This window comes from Eleginops maclovinus, chromosome 3 (genome assembly GCF_036324505.1).
Source record: "Eleginops maclovinus isolate JMC-PN-2008 ecotype Puerto Natales chromosome 3, JC_Emac_rtc_rv5, whole genome shotgun sequence".
Classification (NCBI taxonomy): domain Eukaryota; kingdom Metazoa; phylum Chordata; class Actinopteri; order Perciformes; family Eleginopidae; genus Eleginops; species Eleginops maclovinus.
In genome coordinates, this window is record NC_086351.1 from 8,609,483 (window position 1) to 8,628,810 (window position 19,328).

A 19,328-nucleotide genomic window follows, 5' to 3' on the forward strand; every position below is an offset into this window, starting at 1 on the left:
TAGGTGGGTCAGGACATGATTTTCTGCAAAATGCTAAAGAGTGTAGCCTTTCAAACCTTGAGAATACACACTCCATCGATACGGTGCAGAGTGTGTTTTATCGTCCACAGAGAAGAACTCTGTATCAGTTTCCATCTCGTTGAACTTCAACTGGAGATGAATGATTGCAGCCAAACCGGGAATGTTCACTGATTGTCCCACAATTCCAGATGACAGACACACACAGAATGAAATAAAAAAAACATTCACTGAAAAGCAGCGCTCCCCCTTTCAGGGTGTGCTGTGTGTGAGTTTAAAAGGTAGAAATATGCTGGTGTTTTGTGGACATGGGAAGCGGCTGATGGGTGCATAAATAAGGCATGTTGGAACATCTGGTCTTTGTTGTGCGTTCAGCTTTTTAATGTCTTCAAAGAGCAACTCTGACGCTTCGCTGACTACCACTCCTTGCTCCTGCTTCATTTTAGCATGGAATAATAAACCATCTTTGGGGAATTTAGTCCCTCAGTCTCTCTCTTTTCATTTGGTTATGCCATTGCTCCCCCCCCACACCCCCCCTCCTCCATCCCATTTAAGACAACTTTCTTTTTTACTCAGTTGATTTTAAATTTTTATACCTTAGGGAACGCTGGTGTATGTCACCAGTCGCCGGCTGTGTTGCTGCGAGCGCAATTAAAATTCACGCACACTTTCCTCGCCCCCATTCCCCAGCATGCTTCTTCTTTGGACGGCGCCCGGGATGGAAAAGTTGTACATTTCTGATTATATGCAGAGAAAGTAGTCTGGAAGGCGGCTCCCAACACAATTAAGCACCCAACGCCCATAAATTAAACACGTATAGGAGTACATTTCTGAATGATATTCCAGTTGACCATGAGAGTTCTCTGCAGCTTGTACTTTCATTCTGAGTGTAGTGTCTGTGTTCAACCAGAGCTCTCCTACTCAACTTAAATCAACCAGCGACGTGACACATTAGGAAATGTTCCTAGCAGCCCAAAACAGAAAAGTAACTGTGTCGCGGGCGCCAAAGAGACGGCGACACTTTCACAGCGTGTCATGTTGCTATTTTAAGAGAACTAATTCACTTTGGCATACGATAATTGAAAGATGACGGCAGACTGTATTCCCTGAGAAAATGATAATTCACAATTGCTTTCAATGGGAGGAAGTGTTGAGGAACAAAAGGCATTTTTATGACTTCAGTGCCGCGCGGTGATGTGGGATCTGAATGCTGTGAAAATTGGAAGGCATGCAGAGGTCACGCCTGTTTTAGTATTAGTCTCACGAGTGACATATGACAAACAACTGATAAGCATTGTTATGACAAAAGACTGAATCAAAAACTAAAAAATTACAACATGTTTGGTACCTTAATGTAGTTGTTCAAAACTGTGATTCCCTAAAATCTAAAAATGTTATGAGAAATCAAGAATCCAAACCTAAAAAATCCAAAGCAAAACCATGGATTCTGTAAAATGGCTAGAGTTAATCGTAAGTTAGAGGCAGTTTTTTGACTTTCAAATGTGTCTGTTTGTACCACAAAACTAGCAGTAAACACATCTAAAGGCCTTACTACTACTACTTGACATTGTTGTACTCGCAAAGTGAGGATTACCAACATTTTTGCACTACTGTATGAAGGCAGCATCCAGCCCTCATCAGACTGCTGTAGTCTGTATTTATATGGCTGACCCCTCCCACCATCACAGCTGCAGTTCCTCAGTCATTAGGTGATTCAATTAGATAATGCAAAAGAGCTGCTAGAATATACAACATCAGAGCAGTCGTCCCGAATGTAGAACTAGAAAGAAATCTGTGACAGGAAACCATCACATTAATTGACAGACTAACCACCAGCATGAAGTGTACTGCAAAGACACAGTATGCTTTTTATTTATTTCATTTAAGTATTGCCTGTTCTGCACAACCCTCCAAATATTTTGCAGATTTGTACACAAGCTACCTCTTTTATCCACTTCCATAACAATACTGCACACTTTTGATTTGATTTGTATTATTCCAAGTACTTTGCAATAGTATAATGCACGTACATGTATATCAAAATTTCATGTAAACAATTTTCTTTATCTATTATTTTCAATTGTTTTTCTTTTTTTCTTACTTTCTATCTTCTTTAACTGTGTTTATGTATGCACTATGTACACCAAGACAAATGTCTCGTTTGGGTAAACCTATACTTGGCAATAACCCTGTTTCTGATTCTGATGCTTTGTAGAGGTGTAACATTTGCAACAACTTTAAATAAGTTGATCTCATCAATTTATTTCTCAAAGTCTTTCAAATTTGTATTGTTGCAGCAATGAAATCAAGAAAAATAGTTGAAATTGGACAAATGTAATAAAGTTACAGTGTGTCATACTGTAGATAGGTATTTCCTCGTTCTTTGTTTGAGTGTGCTCTATGTTTGTTAGATCAGTGATTATTGTTTCTTTTTTTAAATACTTTTTTGGGCCACCAATATCTTTATTGAAGTGACACTGATGAAAAGAGGAGACAGGTTGTACCAAGTTCATGGTCCCAGGCCAGATTGAAACACTGATCGGTCTGCACTAGGACATTAAACAATGAAAACACACACTGGTGGCTCAGAGTGAACCAGGTACACGAATCTTGAGTGTTACAATTTCTCCATTCAACCTCTCAGCTGCGTCCATGCTGCCTGAATGCACCAATTATCAGGTAAAAATCAAATACCAAGGTATGATTTACATTTTGATATTCACAAGTGCCTTAATCATTTCAGTTGTGCATCATGAAGAGATCTAATCTGACTGATTCTCAGCTGATATCTTAATATGCCTGTGTTTCTGCTTTTGAAGCGTTGCAATGACACTACTGGCCACAAGGAGCTCTGCTGCACATGCATCTGTGGCACACTGGAGATGCTAGTTTGTGACAAACAACATATAGCCCAAACCTGTTAGCATAGTGTGTTACAAATATAAAATAGGACATTGCCCCTCCATTAAACAAATACCTCATAGGCCGCTTGTCACGAAAGGAGAGCCTTGATTTGAAGTTCTTCTTCAGCAGATAACTTGATGTCACGAGTTGCAGCAGAGCTTCAAAAAAATCGTCTACCCACGTTGAGTTGTCCAGTGCGTCAACAAAACACGCAGTACCCGTACACGAACAAACATTAGTTCCAGGGACCAAAAAGCAACAAACGCTTGTGGTCACAAAGCATTGGTAGTTATCTGTCTGCACATGACTGTAACGTATAAAACAAAACAGTTTTAAACTATTCCATATTTTAAAGATTGTATTATTATTATTATTATTATTATTATTATTATTATTATTATTATTATTATTATTATTATTATAAATAACTTATTTATTGAATTTTAATTATGAAATTAATTAGGTTATTATTATAAGGCAACTTGTAATGTCACGACATTTACAAAGCTAGTGAAGGATTTTTAAAACATGGATGTATTTTAAGATTAAAACCTGTTTACATCGAAACAGAAATCAAAATATTTTTTTTTTTTTTGTTGACAAAAAACAAAAGCCATCCATTTCAAGTAGTATGAATAGTCACAGGGTAACCTATATCTTCACACACTTTGCACATATGAAAATGACCAGAGTCATAATGAAAGCTTTGTTTGAATCCATGATGATATTAGATGTTGTTGTGCATGTCAAATAATGTACAGTGGCTGTCGAGGGAAGCCTGGGATTTTTGATTTTGTTTTGGTGTGATACTTTTAAATCTTGTTTACTCTTTTAAAAACATGCTGAGAGAAACATTTGAACCTTGGTTAATCATTTGCAAAATTAACATTTGCCTCCTTTTTACTTCCATTGTATAGGATCCAATTTGCATCTTCACCTTCTGTGGAGTTCAACTTCGGTGAACGTTCAGGCAAAAACTTTGTCAGGCGATGGTCACTTGCTTGCTTTCGTGCATGTGTTACCGTGGCCTTAGGCTGCACACATACATAATGATCACATGTCTGACACATCTTTCTGTATCCCCCAAGGAATCAAGTTTAAAAGATTAGGATTCTCCAGAGGAATTTAGAATAAAGGTCTTGTTGTTTGAGGGGGTGTTTGGTGCACGCCATGAGTTTCAAGATTGAACCCAAACAAGAATGCTTCTTTTATGTATTCCTTATATCCCGCTTCCATCCATTCATCCAACAATAGGTTGAGTTGTAGTGCAGAGTCGGGGGCTAGATGGTCATTTATGCATTGTAACGGTTAAGAAAAGGTATGATACCAGAGGATTTAACTTCTTTTCCCATGAAATCAACCATTAATTAGCAATAAACAATTTCTCCTCACTATCTAATTGGCATCACATTTGTCAAGATACAGTTAAAGAGACTGCTTAATTAATTAAACATGAAATAGCACCTTCCCTGAGTGTTTGAGAATACAGATGTAACCCTGGATTTTTTTTTCTCCATGCACACCAACACCTACACCCCATCCTCTAAAAAAATCCAGCAGCAGATTTGATAAGATTTGTTCTCTTTATCACTTTAATTAGCACCTCCCTCCTGTCCCCTCTGCAAATGAGGGGTAGGTGGGGGGGTTTGGGATTTGATGACTTAAAATGCACACAGCTAACGAGTTATTCATACCCTGCACAGCTGTTAAGGCAATTTAACTGCTTCTTCTCCGTTCTCCCTTTTCTCTCTTGATGCAACTTGTCGAGGAGGGAAAGGTGGCAAGAGGCCTTACAACGGCTCCATTATCTTGCTAGAGAAGCTCTCTGATTCAAAAACGGCCACAATTTCCCCCATTCACCTGTAACAGGAAAGATTTACAACTATTCATACCTCAAACTGTCATCTTTCCTGGAACTTATGACAATTAGTATGCTATTCTGGCCCCGCTGAGAAGAAATAGGTGTTACGTAGGCAAGAAAGGTGTAAAAAAAAAAAACCTCACACCTGACTGCTTTGAAGCTGTTTCTGTTCAGAGCTATGAGCACATTTCTATGCCCGCTGTATACTTGCATGCACCACCATTGCCCATCTGTCGCTGTGCAATTATGATCAGAGGAAAGAAGTGCCTGAATGAAATATCCGTACCTCAGCTCCCATGCAGATTGCCGACCAGGACGTGTCAACTTCTCCTGGATCAGCATCTCCATGATTGAAAGATCACAACTCACATTTACAAACACTGACACAGATGCGAGCACGCTTTACTTAAATCCACCGAATTAAGTTCAATACGGTTCAAATATTGCAAAGGTTTATGGACATTTAGGAATATCAAAGACAAAGACTGGATATGATTCTTCTCCTTCTTGTTTGGGAATTTTACTGGAGAGGCCTCAGCTTGTAACCCTCTAAGGACAGGTTTGTGGAAAAATGGGAAAACTGCCATTCTTTGTGAGACAGCACTAACTGAAACCCACCAGTAAAAACTGCTGGAATGCTTTCAGCTCTCTGCTTAAAAAAAAAGACCAAACATGAATATATTATACACAATCAGACTGAGAAGTGGCGAGGCACTTTGACGCGCCAACGGCCTGAAAATCGGTGATGCAACTTTCACTGTTGAGTCTGTTTTGGTCAATGCATAAGTGGAACCATTGTGACAAGTGGTGCCCGCCGAGTGGTGTTGTTCATCGATGAGTTATTGCTTTAAAATGAAAGTGGTAAGACAGGTTTGGAAAAGGAAAATGGGTTCAATTAGCACTTGAAATAACAAGAGGCCTCTTGAGCTAAATTCCTAGAAAATGCACAACAGGCCACAGACTCAATAAATACAGATGTTTTGATTTTCACTGTGATTTTTGTTCTCTTCCTCTCACTGCAGGCTGTACAGTCAGGTATACATTCTTATCATGTGAGGAAAAGACTACAAAACCAACATTTGTTATTACTTTAGCCAATATGGACTGATACTTTCACTATCCACAAACTAAGATTGTATCAAATCAAACAAAAAAAGGATTAAAAAAAGGACTAATATGGATTGCTCTGGCTTCAAACACAAAGGCAAGGAAATGGACTGAAGGTTGTGGCACAAACTAAGAAGATAACGTAATTATTTGGACGATTAGTAGATCCTGTCCGTTTCACAACATTACGCTTGATGCTCTTGAATTGTGAAGAGGTGGAAGGTCTGATTGCTGTGGAGCCATGGCTGTGTTGCTGTGTCTACTCACAAACTCCAAACAAAAGCTGTTATGTCTGAGATGGAATAAAAAAGCTGTGGGTGTCGGCCGCAAACTTAAATACAAGACATGGAATGTAAAACCTGCTAAAGGCCCAGACTCTGATAGATCTACAAACCTTTGGTGAGATGAGGCCTGTTATAGGGTTCAGCTGACTGAAAATACTGGGCATCGTACAGAAAATTACAACGTTTAATAATCTCGATAAAGCAAGTGCCACTTTTTCATGTTCATGTAGCATGATGCTATAACATTAATGTGATCAGAAAGACGGTTTCAATCCCTCCTGAGTTTGTTTAATGTTGTCTTCTCAAAAACCAGAAGCATGGTAAATCAACTCAGTGATTAATGTTATTAATTTCCACACCTCTAACCTTCTGTTTCCGCTTCTCCACATTTGGAGGTTGAGGTTTTTTCAAAATGTTTGGCGTTAACATATTTTAACTTAACATATCTGCAGAAGAGAGAAAGGAGTTTCCGATTTACATCGGGGTGATTCCGCGGAGATTGCTATCATTAGAATAACTTTATTAGGATTTCTGCTGCATTTCCTGTTTGATTTACTGCACAGTCCCAAGGGCTCATGGGAAGGCACTTAGGACTCTCCTGCAGGAGCCAGACCTGCCGATGTTGTGTTGCAGCAACCTGAGTGTAACGTCCCTATTAATCTGGAGCTAAACGTAGCAGAAACATCACGGAGGTGCTACCTAATAAATCTCTTTCAGGCCTTTAATGCAGCATGTGCACTCATTGGTGTGTCAATGTTTGTGTTAATAGAAAATAACAACCATATGTATGTGTCCTCCACAGGAGTATGTGTATGTTAAGGGTTCTATTTTCAAAATGAATCTTTGTGCCCCTTGTGATGTTTTGTGAATGCTAGAAAATCAGCCAATAATCCATGTTTATGTATAATTATTATATGAAAATGAAAATATCCTGCACTTGTTGCTGTGTTTTCCAACGACAAGTCCCTTGCTAGCATAATTAATGCTAGCATGCTTGATGAAAGTTAAAGAGCAGGTTGCTTGCTTGTTGGCTAACGTGTAAATCTGCCACCTACTTTTTACAACACAACCTAAATCAGTACCAAGGAGCCCTTTGTCCTTGTTCAAACGTGTCTACCAAGGCAGGAAAGCAAGGGCAGAACAACAGATAATTTAGTGGATTTCATTAACCAGTATACTGTAGGTAAATCAGGTAGGTTGTTAAGCCAATTATTACTTAAAAATACCAACCTGATATGACCAGGTGATATAACTCAGTCTTTAATTCCGAATGTCTTTAAATGTTCTTGAGATTTCTCTTTCAAGATGGCACTGATCACCAGAATAAACAAGATTTCTTTCTTCATTGAAACCTCAGAAAAGACACCTATAGAGAAGGAAAATAAGGAGAAAAAAATCTCACCTTCAAATTGTGCTTTTTAAATGTGTTTTTTTACTTTTATTTAGGTATTGTTCTTTCTAATGATCAGCCAAAAATAATGAACTCTACTTACACAGCCTGAAAAAAAGAAAAGAGGGGAAAATGAACAGCTGTGGATCCTGTAATTGATCACATATCATCACACACAACTAAAACTGTTAAGATTCATCTGTCATTCTTTAAAAGTTTATGCTTTTCTTCACACACTGGGAAAAATGTTCCACACAAGGACAAAACTTTTGACCTGCCACAGGATTTCACAGAGAGTTTTTCTGCATTCTAACACATGTTTACGTCATGTCAAGTTATGTTAATATGGCTTCTCCTCCTGCAGATTTTCTGTTGACTGTCATCGTACAATAGAAAGAGTTGGATAGTCCGTTTCTCTGCCACATGACTCTTTAAACTCTTTAAAAATGTGTTGAATATTGTATATTAGCTGATGAACGCTGGCTATAGTACCACATGTGACAGATTAAAATACTGTGAGAGACTGAACCAAGTTGTGAGCCGTTTACCCAACAGTGAGACACTTGACAGTCTGGCAAAGCTACGAGTTTTAGACCATATTTCTTTTAGTTGTTAAGTGATGTACAACGCAGGCTGGGAAAAATACAAAATATGATGCTCGCTTCAAATCTGCATTCATAGAGCCCCGACTCCTGTTTCTGCAGAATTCCCTCATGTCGTCTGTGAAGTGTTAATGTGCTCCGTTGATTGACATCTTCATACGTACTTTGGGGGTTTGTGTTCAGTGGAGCAAATAGTATACGTTCTTTAAATGTGTCCATCCTGCAGATGTGCATCCTAGCTATAAAAAATGCACTATGTCGCAATAACTTACACATATTATAAGTGATGAAAACTTTACTTAAATATTTCATCAGAGATGTTTTGTTTTAAAGTGTCTTTCTAGCATTGGGTCTGTTAAGCATTTTTACCAGTGCTGGAATTGGACTGTACTGTGTTCATTTATTGCAATGTACTCTCTTTGTACTCTACTACATTTATGAGATAGATTTAGTCATAGATAACATTACAGTATATAATTCACAAAACAAATCTCATAGCTATAAAATATACCTGTTTTATGGATTAAATTACCCAAACATTTCTTTTGAAATGACCTCCATTGTGACAAGCTGCAACAGTAAGATGTTATAAGCACCTGCAAAGATATAATATACTATAGTGATTTAATTTTTGAATTATGAATACTTCTACTACTGACATTTGGCTATTGAGGATTGTTGTGCATTTAATTAATTTACATTTCATATTTACATATTAATAATATTATAGTTATTATATTTTATTTCGTAGTATTGCAGAATATAACCCCCAACACGTTTCCTATTAATATGAGGAAACACTCAAACCTTCCAACCATGATTAGTTTTTAAATATCATAATTATATTAATTAGTTATGGCTTGTTTTACCTCTTGTAAATTAAAATGATAGAAATTCTAATTTCCCTTTAAAGATTTTAAGCCATTAATGGATTATATTAGATGGACTTCATCTTATTACTTTTGCTTATGGTTGTTGGTCTCCTCTGAGAGCTAAATATTTATAACAACCAGAGCAGTGTTAATACATTTCACAGTGTTTAAATGAAGCTTTGCATGGCCTCAATAACTTCACACACCCCTCAGCAGGCCACAGGCGCCAACTCTGGAACGTTTATGTGGAAATTTGCTATGAAATTCTACAAATATCGAAAAAAGATACGTTTATGTTTTTCTCCTAATGGTGGAGTACCGCAGCGTGATGTGGCCTCATCTATGAATACTTTCTCGGAAACTTATCTTGTGTAGCCTGCTAATTTTTTAAATAAGCAACAGCATGAGCAGCCCGGGGTAACAGAGTCAGTGATTCATCAGTCACCATTCTTGTCGTAATTATGATTTCTATTTTGACATCTGGGGAAAGTCTTTGAAGTGTGTTTGATTCTGCAGAGAGCCCGCAAACAGGCTAATGGAGACGGAGATAGAAACTGTTGCCAGTATCGTCTGAGCAATCACCCATGATACCCACCCATGGCGAAACTCCAGCGCTTTGCTCAAAACTGGAGATTTCTGGTGAGGAAAACAGCAGTTGAGATTTATTTCATCTCGTCATCCACAAAAATAAAGCCCTTTTCAGATGGTGTGCGTGGACAGTGTTCTTTGTATTGTCCATCCTCTTTTTAGGGTATTTCCCTTAATTATTGAATAAAAAAAAAAACTGTTATTTTAATTCCTTTCCCTTTCCCCCTGTATTGTCACCACCTCCAAAATCGAGTACCGTTTTTATAGGGAAGTATTAGCCATCTGTGTGGTAAAACCTTCTCTAAGTCTGAAGCAAATAACACTGATCCTTATGAAAACAGTGATAATGAGGAGAAGTATCACTCTGAGTTCCTGTTGTTTGTTGGCGCCTTCACCTCTGTTCATCAGTGAGTAAGTCACTTGTAATGTAAAAATCAGGAAATAGTGAAGCTTAATGGTGCCTTTCCTTTTCTCAAGTGTGTTTTTTCTGTATCTCCTTACACGTGTTAATGTACTTTCTTCTAAAACTCCCCCCTTGAGAGCATCTGACACTTCCTGTACATGTATGATTTGTTTCATGTGATTTTCTTTTCCCCTGAACACACACAATGTTACACTCTGGCTTTTTATTCATGAAAAAAGATGAGCAGAACATCAAGGGAACGCCAGCGCAGACTGGCTGGCACATATCGCAGGGTGTTAACAGGTGACGGTAATATCCTAAAGGTGCAGACACCTGGCCTCACCTGGGGTTCACGGCGAGGTCAGAACACCTGGGCTGTTTTTCTATCTTAGCTCCCTGCAGAGGGCTTTGCTATTACAGGTGTTCACACCTAACATTTATTTATTTCAGATTTCACAGGTGCTTCAGATACACTCAGCAGTAGAAGAGCCCAGGTACAGTCGGTTTGAGAGGAAGAGGCACGACAAAACGTTGATTTCAATTTTGTACGGTGAGCTCTTGCACAAACTTCAAATATATTTACAATAATAAACAATCAATGATTCCATAAGATGTGATATTTACAGTTATTACAAATAACGTGTTCAGTGACTGCAGCTGAACGAGACAGTAACTGGAGTTGATTTCTCTTAGCAGTTGATTTAAAAACAATTCACATTGTTTCATCTTTTGTTTGCAGAGAGGAATATCCAACTCTGGTGTCAAAAGTCAAGTTAATGGCAAGAAATCTGTGGTACAATACAAACAGTTTAATTGTGTAATTAACAATCAATAACCACTTCTAGAACATTTCTGCAGAAAGGAACCGAGAAACACTTATAAAACAGTCAGTCGTAACAAAATAACTGGTGTTCTCATTGAAATCAACTCATAAAAAAGAAACACTTTTATACAGGATATTTATACAGGAATAGCTTTTTGAATTGGATTGTTAACCAAAGGAAGACACATCGCAGACATCGATTTTCACACAGATTGCATATGTTTTTCTCTCTAAGGTGTTCTATAGGTTAGTCATTTTACCTAAGCTTATTTGCATGATAGTAAAAATTGCATACAACATTAATTGTGAAGCTTGTAGCATGAGTTGCTTGACATACAGCACTTTTTATAGGCAACCTTTAAAGCACATTTCTCCATTTAAAACGTTTAAGACACTTTTTGTTTTTACTGCCCATCGAAATCACATTTATAAATAGAAAACAGATTGGTGGAATTTTAAAAAAGCTCTACGTAACATAAACTTAAAAAAGAAAAGAAAAAGTAATTACATCAGAAACACTGCATGAACTGCAAATAAATAATGTCAGACAACATAAACATGGTGTAATTCACATTTCTAACTGTGTGGAAAGTCAGAGAGTTACAGTGACAAAGGTTTTGCAAAATAATCTAACATCGGCAGTGCCGTATAGTACAAGGCATTTGTTGGCATAGTTTCTTTAAGACTGTATCTTTTTTTACAGTTACAATATAATGTCTATATATATATATTTATATTTCCTCCCTAACAAATAATATGTAAAGACTGAGCAATTCTCGTAGATTCACCTGGGCTGGGTGATCCCGTTCCAGAGTTTGGAGTGATTCATAATTAAAATTTTAAAATAATAACTGATCCGCCAGCAGGCTCCAGACTTGATACCTCAAATGTAAGGCCTTGTCAACCTCTTGGTCCTTGAATTCATTAGCTTTTTTTTTTTTTCTTTTAAGATCCAGTTAAACATCACATACGTAAACACCTATCAAAGTCCTAGCAAACTCCAGGGGGACTTTTTTTTTTTCTTTTTAAATATAATCAGTAGCTCAAAAAGATAAAGTAGGTCAGTGTAAAACAACAGACACAGAGTGCAGTCAGCAAATATCCACGGCAACATACTTAGAATATTTTTTTTCTGCAGATTATTTAAATGATGCATCAGTCTTTACAGTGATAATAATACAAGTTTTACAAAATCCAAAAAGTAGTACTTGAGTCTGAAATGGGCTTTTCCAGTGTGTGGATGCTCACTTCACGTAGCCTGTCAGTCTGCAGCGGATATATCTAAACACTCAGTCCAGGCTGATTAAAAACACTACTTTTCTTTATTTGCAGTGCGGTGGTTCTGAGTCAGAGCGTCACTTCTTGCACAGTCATCAGTCTGTGTGTGCAGGGACACTCAGTGTGTGTTCAGGCGCGGAATGTGCTACTCCTTGGCCTCGTGCTCTGACTCTGCCTGGGCCTCTGCGCCTCGGGCCAGCTGCTCCTCGATCTTGATGGAGAAGATGGTGCTGTTGGTCTGCGTGCTGTCCTCCAGCTCCTTCAGCAGCTCTCCGCTCTCCCTGAAGTCCGTCAGCTCCTCCTCGAAGGCCGGGCTGCTGCTGCTGCTGCTGCTGCTGCTGGTGGTGTTGGTGGTTGCTGCGGTGCTGTTGATGTTGTTGCCGGGCTCCTTGGGCGCCTTGGCTGGGTGATTGATATAGAAACGCTGGCTCTGGAAGAACTTGATGATGGTGAGCTTGGGCAGGTCCAGCTGGGCCGACAGGGTGTGGATGGCCTCCTCGTCAGGGTACAGGCCCACGTCCTGGATGAAGCTCTGCAGGATGCCCAGCGCCTCCAGGGAGATCTTCCCTCCACACGTGCGGGACTTGATGATCCCCCCGCGGCTGACCTCGTCCTCCATCTCGGCTGGAGAGGCGGTGGAGGGCTGGCGCGGCGGCAACCTGGGGCCGGTGCAGGGCTGCAATAGCTGCAAGGGCTGCTGGGACAAAAGGGGTTGGCAGGGGTGCTGAAGGGAGGGCTGGTGTTGCTGCTGGGAGTGAGGGAGCTGAGCCTGCAGTGGGAAAAGAAGGGGAAGAGAAAGGAAACGCGGATGTTATCAGTGAACACTTATCGGCGCTTTAATAAGGCCTTTCATTAAAATCAATTGAGTTGTGAGGAAAAATGGGCCCACTGTGCAAAGAACAGTCACTGGGTTGTAGGAATGTTCCATGTAATATCTCATTGAATGTAATCAGTTCTGCAGATATGATTTTTTTCCCCCCTTTTTTTTGCATGTGGGAGATTGTGTCTCTCATTGTGGGTGTAGAGGGAACACACACACAAACTGAAGAAACACACAGCCTGACACGCAGTGGGAAACTGGCCTCTCTATTATAGCCTCTGCTGCTTATCAGGCTCTATTGCCAGGCGGTGATAAACAAGCTCCCTGTGCACAATTCCTCGCCGCGATGGCCTGGCTGATTTGCCGCAGTGTGAGAATGCTATCGATGGCTTTCACTCCGCTGTCAGAATCCCTTTAGTGTAAACACATGACACATTACTCGTAAAATGTCTCATTGTGTGGTTGGAGAGGGAGTGAGTGGGTAACTCGTGGTCCCTATTGACCCCGCAGAATGGGTGCTCTTTTATTTTCATTTCTGAGTCAGACACTGTAGAATAGGTGTTTCATAATGAAGTTTGCAAAACAGCACTTTGCAGGGCCTCTGTTTGCCAGCTGCATAAATGCACCCAGAGATATAATTTTACTGTACCAATATACCAGGCTATGATAGTTCTTGTTGAGCAAATGGGAGCTAATTTGGCTAATGTATCGTGTTAGAGAAGGACCGGCACAAAATATTTAAACACTAGTCTCTTATGGGTGGTGTAAAACGGCACTATTAAATCAGAAATAATCCTATTTTATCAATCTACAACCATTTCTGTTCGCATGCAAAGTATGCACAAAATTCCCTCATTCCAAATCTGCTGCTGTGGCTGATTTGTAAGAGAAATCATATTACTTTATTTATATCCAGTAAATGGAAGCCTTTGTGAAACACTGGCCATGTCTCCACGTAACCAAGTAACTAATCAAACACTCAGCTGTGGCTCAGACTTTTTATAGAAGTATTATTGTACTTCATTAAGATATTTGGACCATTAAGCGAGCCTGTGTGTTATTTTCTATTCATCTGCCAGATGTCTTTTATAAAGCGGCTCTATTAAATAAGTTAAGGCTAATGATATCTTTGAAAATGGCTTTTTGTGAAAATGTAGGAACTTTTAATTGTTGCTGTGCTTCTAATTAACAAGTGTTATTTATTACACATTCCTGAAAGATTAGTTAAGATGAAATGAAGTAGGGGGAAATTATGTTTTCCACTTATTTCAGAAAACGTAGGAAAGTATATATATGTATACAGTATGACCATGATTATTTTTTACTGATCGATTCATCATTTGGTGTATGAAATGTCAGAAAATAAGAATCACACAAAAACAGCACACCTTTAGCATATTTGACTGATTTCAGTGAAAATTGATTCTTAAAATGTCAAACCCTTATATGTGCTTATGGTTGCATCTGTGTGTATTCCTGCATGCGTGTTTCCTACATGTAAAGTATGTTAAATTATTTATATTTTATAAACTTGCTGTCCAGCTCACCTGTAGCTGCTCAGGGGAGATGTGCGTCAGGTGCATGGGCCGCTCGTTGTGGTGCTGCTGCTGCTGCTGCCCGGCGCTGCTCTCCTGCTCGTAGATAGCGTCCCGTTCGGCCTGGCAGAGGCTCAGGAAGCGGCGGATCATGGAGAGGTTCTCCCAGAGCGTCCTGTTCTCCGGGGACGGATCCTCCTTCCAGCGCAGCAGCTCACAGAGCCAGCCCTGGAGGAAGGATTAGAAGGGAGACACAGAGAGAAAGAGCACGTCAGTAAAGCATGGTTGTTAGGGTGAACAAAATGATTCATTATCAACCTTTTTGGACAAAAGTATAGAAAGTGGTTCACATAGTCACAGGCCTACATCTAAGAGATGATCCACATCATTATGTCAGAGAAAAACAGTTTCAATGCGGCAACAACACCTCAAACAATCAAAATCATAGTAAAAATAGAAACACAAGACAGCCCATTGTTAGCTGCACCTGCGGTTAGTGTGTTTTTCTGCCTCAGCTGAAGATGAAGATGTGAATTAACCAAGGTCAGGCAGCACAGCAGGAAGGAACAATTTCACGTGACGAGAAACACACACACTCCCATATTGAGTAGCACCCTTGGGAGGAAGCGAGTGACTCCCATGTTTAAACACTCCAGCAGAGGGCCATGAAACACAGAGCTGAGGAACAGGACGGACAGCAACTACCTGAAAGGCTTTCTTTAATCGAATCAAAGGATGTTTGATGAGTCTGACCTTGATGAGGGAAATGAGGCACATTATTGAAAGTGCAGAGCTTATTGTAAATCACTTATTGTTTTCTATATGTAGTTTTATTTTTATTTGCACAGAATAATGTGTGAATAAGTTACTGACATCCTTTTCATAGGCATTGTATCATGAGCAAAAATGATTAATCAAAAGATCATATTAATCGTTGATCAATTGCTTCTGTTTTAAGCTTTAGGTAAACTGCTTCCAGCTAAAACCATTACAAAGTTTCGCTTTTTGGCCCGTAGGTCTCTTCTTTTCTGACCTTTTATAAAAAAAAGAGAGATTGATTGAGCCTTATTAGAGTATGTTTGGTTTTGATCGACACATTTACAATATATTAATTGTGTGTTTGTGTTTTTCAAGTGACAAACTGAGGATTCAATGACTGCACAGACAGAAGGGCTCTGCAGGAGTTGAGTGACGTGATCTCAAAGACTCGAACATGATGACCTGAACCTCAGCAGGGCAGAATGTGTGTGAGTAAGAGAGAAGGGAAATAACACACTGTAGTGCTGTGTGGGAGAGCGAAGAGGAGTGGGACCGAGGCTACAAAAGAGCTGTAAAGGGACAGAAGTGGATGAAGAAGGAGGGACGGCCGGGGAGCGAAACCAGCGAGGAGGAAACACGGCGTCAAAGAGGAGCAGCGAGGTGTGTGTGTGTGTTACAGAGGGCTACTCGCTCAGCCGGGTAGTCTGTCCTGGCACTGTGACAGAGCAGCGCTGTAATCTCCCGGCCAGTGCGCGGCAGCACCTTTCATTTCCACAGGATTACACCGCGCTGCTGGTCCGCACACAGACACACACACATGCATACACACAGAGGGCAGAGCCACGCCGCTACACTGCATGCAAGAGATAACTCAGCAGTTTGGTTGTCCCCTGTTCCAACTCCTCCCATAAGCCACATCAAACCCAGGAGGGGTTTTGGAGGAAGCCGAGAGGGGGAGAAGGACAGAGCGAGAGAGAGAGAGAGAGAGAGAGAGAGAGAGAGAGAGGCGGAGACATAAAGCGAGAGAGAGAAAGGGAGGAGAGGGCCATAAAGCCTGCGTGCCCACCTTGTTCCTTTGCCACGTTTATTGTTGCGTTTTTAATTTGCATGCAGAGGGATTTGGACGGCGCTCCAGTTGGGCTGTCTGTGGTTTCAGCTGATTCGGTAGTGAGGGAAAACACACACACACACAGCCCACTAACACACAAACAGATGCAAACACACCACCACACACCATCTTGTCAAAGCCAGAGAAACTGTACCCCGGCCCAACGATGGAGTAATCCAACTCAAACACTCCCGAAACCAGCAGGATTAAACCCAAAGTAGCAGAGCCAATCAAACAAAAGCACGACGTGAACTCCAATTCAATGCCAGGAAGTCCATTTGATGAAATAAAGTACCGAGAGTTTATTAGTTCACAAGTGTGGATGTTTGTTTGTGTGGTATTTTACTTTTCTACACTTTTGGAGCTGACATTCAACTTTTTATAGAAGGAGTTGAAGGGAGAATCGCACGGGCATTCGGTGAGCGTTTTTATGTGATGTACGTCAAACAGCAGTTAGCGCTGCTCCAGGCCAGCACTGTGGACAGTGGACAGTCAGCATTTTCCATGGCAGTTTCAAGAGCTTTGTTTGTGTTTGTTTAATTGCATTGCTTCCACAGGCCAGACAGAGGCAGCGGGGATAAAGAGAGGACAGAGAGATGGAGAGAAATAGGAAAAGAGAGAGTGAGAGAGAGAAACGATTTGACTCCCTTGTTGCCAGTAAACTTCAAAAGAATGAACTTGGATATTGTAAATGTCATAGAACTTTTTCCTGCTATAATGTGGAGGAGTGTATTTCATGAAATGTATTTATATAGTAAAAATATTCCTCAGGAATGATTACACTAACAATATTCAACATTACCCTACTGTTGCAGATCTGTTTTCCCCTTTATTATTTCACAGAGTTTGTTGAGCCTCTCCACCGCAGCTGACAAGCACCAGCCACTCTTGATTGGATCATGGACTTGCTGCCCCTGCCGCTAAAGTGTTCCAACACGGTCCAGAAAACAAAAATCTAGGGCTCTTCAATCCAGTGTACTCTGTGTTTCGTTGAAGATCATTAAGGGCTCTCTATAAATAAACAGAAACGGCCAGCACAGAATTTCACAAAAACTCGTGTTCAGTCTAGAAATGTTATCATGTCCAAGTTTGAACATCAAGACCACAAAGTATGGCTGCGACAGGAACCAGACTGGCGAAAAAAGTATTCGACTGATGAGATGGCTAATCATCACTTCCAGCAAACCCACAGTTATTACAACATTTTCACTTAAAGATAGGACTTAGATTGTTTGGCTTCTCACACTTCTCATCAACACTCACTGTTAAAAAGGCATTTCCAGAAAACCGGGTCAGACAAGCAGTTTTAAACAAAATGTTCAAGACGCTTCTCTCCATTACATGTTTTTACGTTATCACCCAGCTGACAGAGCAGCATCCTGAACAAGGAATTTCAAAAGAATTAGGGTGTTTTGGTCAGCCTTTTACCCTCTTTTTTGTCTCATTTTCTCAACAAAAATGCACCATTTATAAAGAAAAATAGAATGGATGAATTGATAATTAGAATAATTGCCACCCTAAGTAAGAGCAGTACAGGTAGAATTAACTACACATTGAAATAGAGATGATGAAGTGACCTACTGTATAAACTAAAGAATGCATTTCCCAACCTGGATTACCATGAAATCATAGAGTGAGTAGCAAACTGAAAAGGCAGTATGTTTTGATGCTAAATACATCTCTCAGTTGAACTCACAGATGCTGCAAACAGGTTCATCGGACCAATAAGTACTGACAGGCACAGGATTATCTTGCTTTGTTGGCACACACCTGCGACAATATTGCACAATAATCCGCTGCCTCTAGGTCAGCGTTGCTTAATTATTAATTAGTTTCAAACAACAGGACTGACAATCAAGAACCAGCAGCCCTTTCTAATTTTACAGCATGCACAGATCTGTCAAGGGGTTAATAGGGCTTCGGGGTCATAAGGTGCAAAAATTAAAAGGGTAATAAACTCTTCAGCAGGCCATTGTATGGTCTGGGTATAAATAGCAACCGAGGTTCTGATAAAAATATTTCCCTCCCAACACAATAGTTGAATTCATGCGCGAGATTCACCCAGCTATGCAATGCGGTGCACCGTGTATGTGAGTGCTGCAGTCACAAGCTGCCAATAAGCGCATAGGCCTGCTCTGTCAGAGAACAGCATGGTATTCACCGCCCAGCACATACACCCATCACCACTGCAAACAGTCCCAACATGAAAGCTCAGAAAAAAACCCAGATGAGCAACTGGCTGTGCAGTGAGACAGGGAATTACAGACAGACAGACATACAGACAGAGGGGTCTGTCACACGGCCTGGCCAACACCTTCCCTCTAATCTCATTTGCTTGTTATCAGTCCCATCAGGCTGACCTCGGCCACGGCAAAAATAAATAAATAAAATAAGCCAACAGATGTCCATCAATTTGCCATTGGAGGTTTTCCCCCTCCTTCCTCCGATTACTGCGTGACCAAAAATCAAGCCTCAGCTTTAACCCCAAAAACCAACCCTAACTCAAATACCATTTGGACAAAAAGAAAATAGCCAACACGACACATAAAAAAATGATTGTGGCCATTGGAGGACAGGGCTGTTTCGAAGGCAGCAGACAAACCTCTTCTGTGTCTGAACAAGCGAGGGAGCTAAAAGTAGGGGAAGACAATGCATTATTGTCTTTCCTCCTCTTTGAACCTGGCAGAGGCCCAGCACTGGCAGACAACACTATGCAGATAAATGCAACTGATAACATGTTTCTCCTCCCTGAGCAGGCCAAACGGGGCGGCTGCACGTGCGCGTTGACCCTGCAACGTAACGTGTGCTGTGCTGTAAAAACATTAGGCCATGGTGGACGCCCATCTGCTGACGACGGTGGTGTGTTGAAACGTTCCTGATGCTCGGGCATATGCGAATCTCCCGCAACAATAAGCAATAATTGACTGCAAATACAGCGCCAGATTTTTTTCTGGGGAAGAATAAGTCTTTATACGG

The 19,328-nt window shown here is 40.4% G+C and overlaps 1 protein-coding gene across 4 annotated transcripts in view; it reads right to left on the reverse strand.

The window, feature by feature from the left end:
* Positions 1-10,237: 10,237 nt before the first annotated feature.
* Positions 10,238-19,328, reverse strand: part of satb1b (SATB homeobox 1b) — a 55,754-nt gene continuing 46,663 nt past the window's right edge. For all 4 annotated transcript variants that reach the window (XM_063879849.1, XM_063879852.1, XM_063879851.1 and 1 more), the window contains exons 12-13: positions 14,498-14,713; positions 10,238-12,899 (exon numbers count right to left, since the gene is read on the reverse strand). In XM_063879849.1, the coding sequence (XP_063735919.1) occupies positions 12,276-12,899; positions 14,498-14,713 (840 nt within the window). In that variant the 3' untranslated portion in view covers positions 10,238-12,275. The remainder of the gene's footprint in view (positions 12,900-14,497; positions 14,714-19,328) is intronic.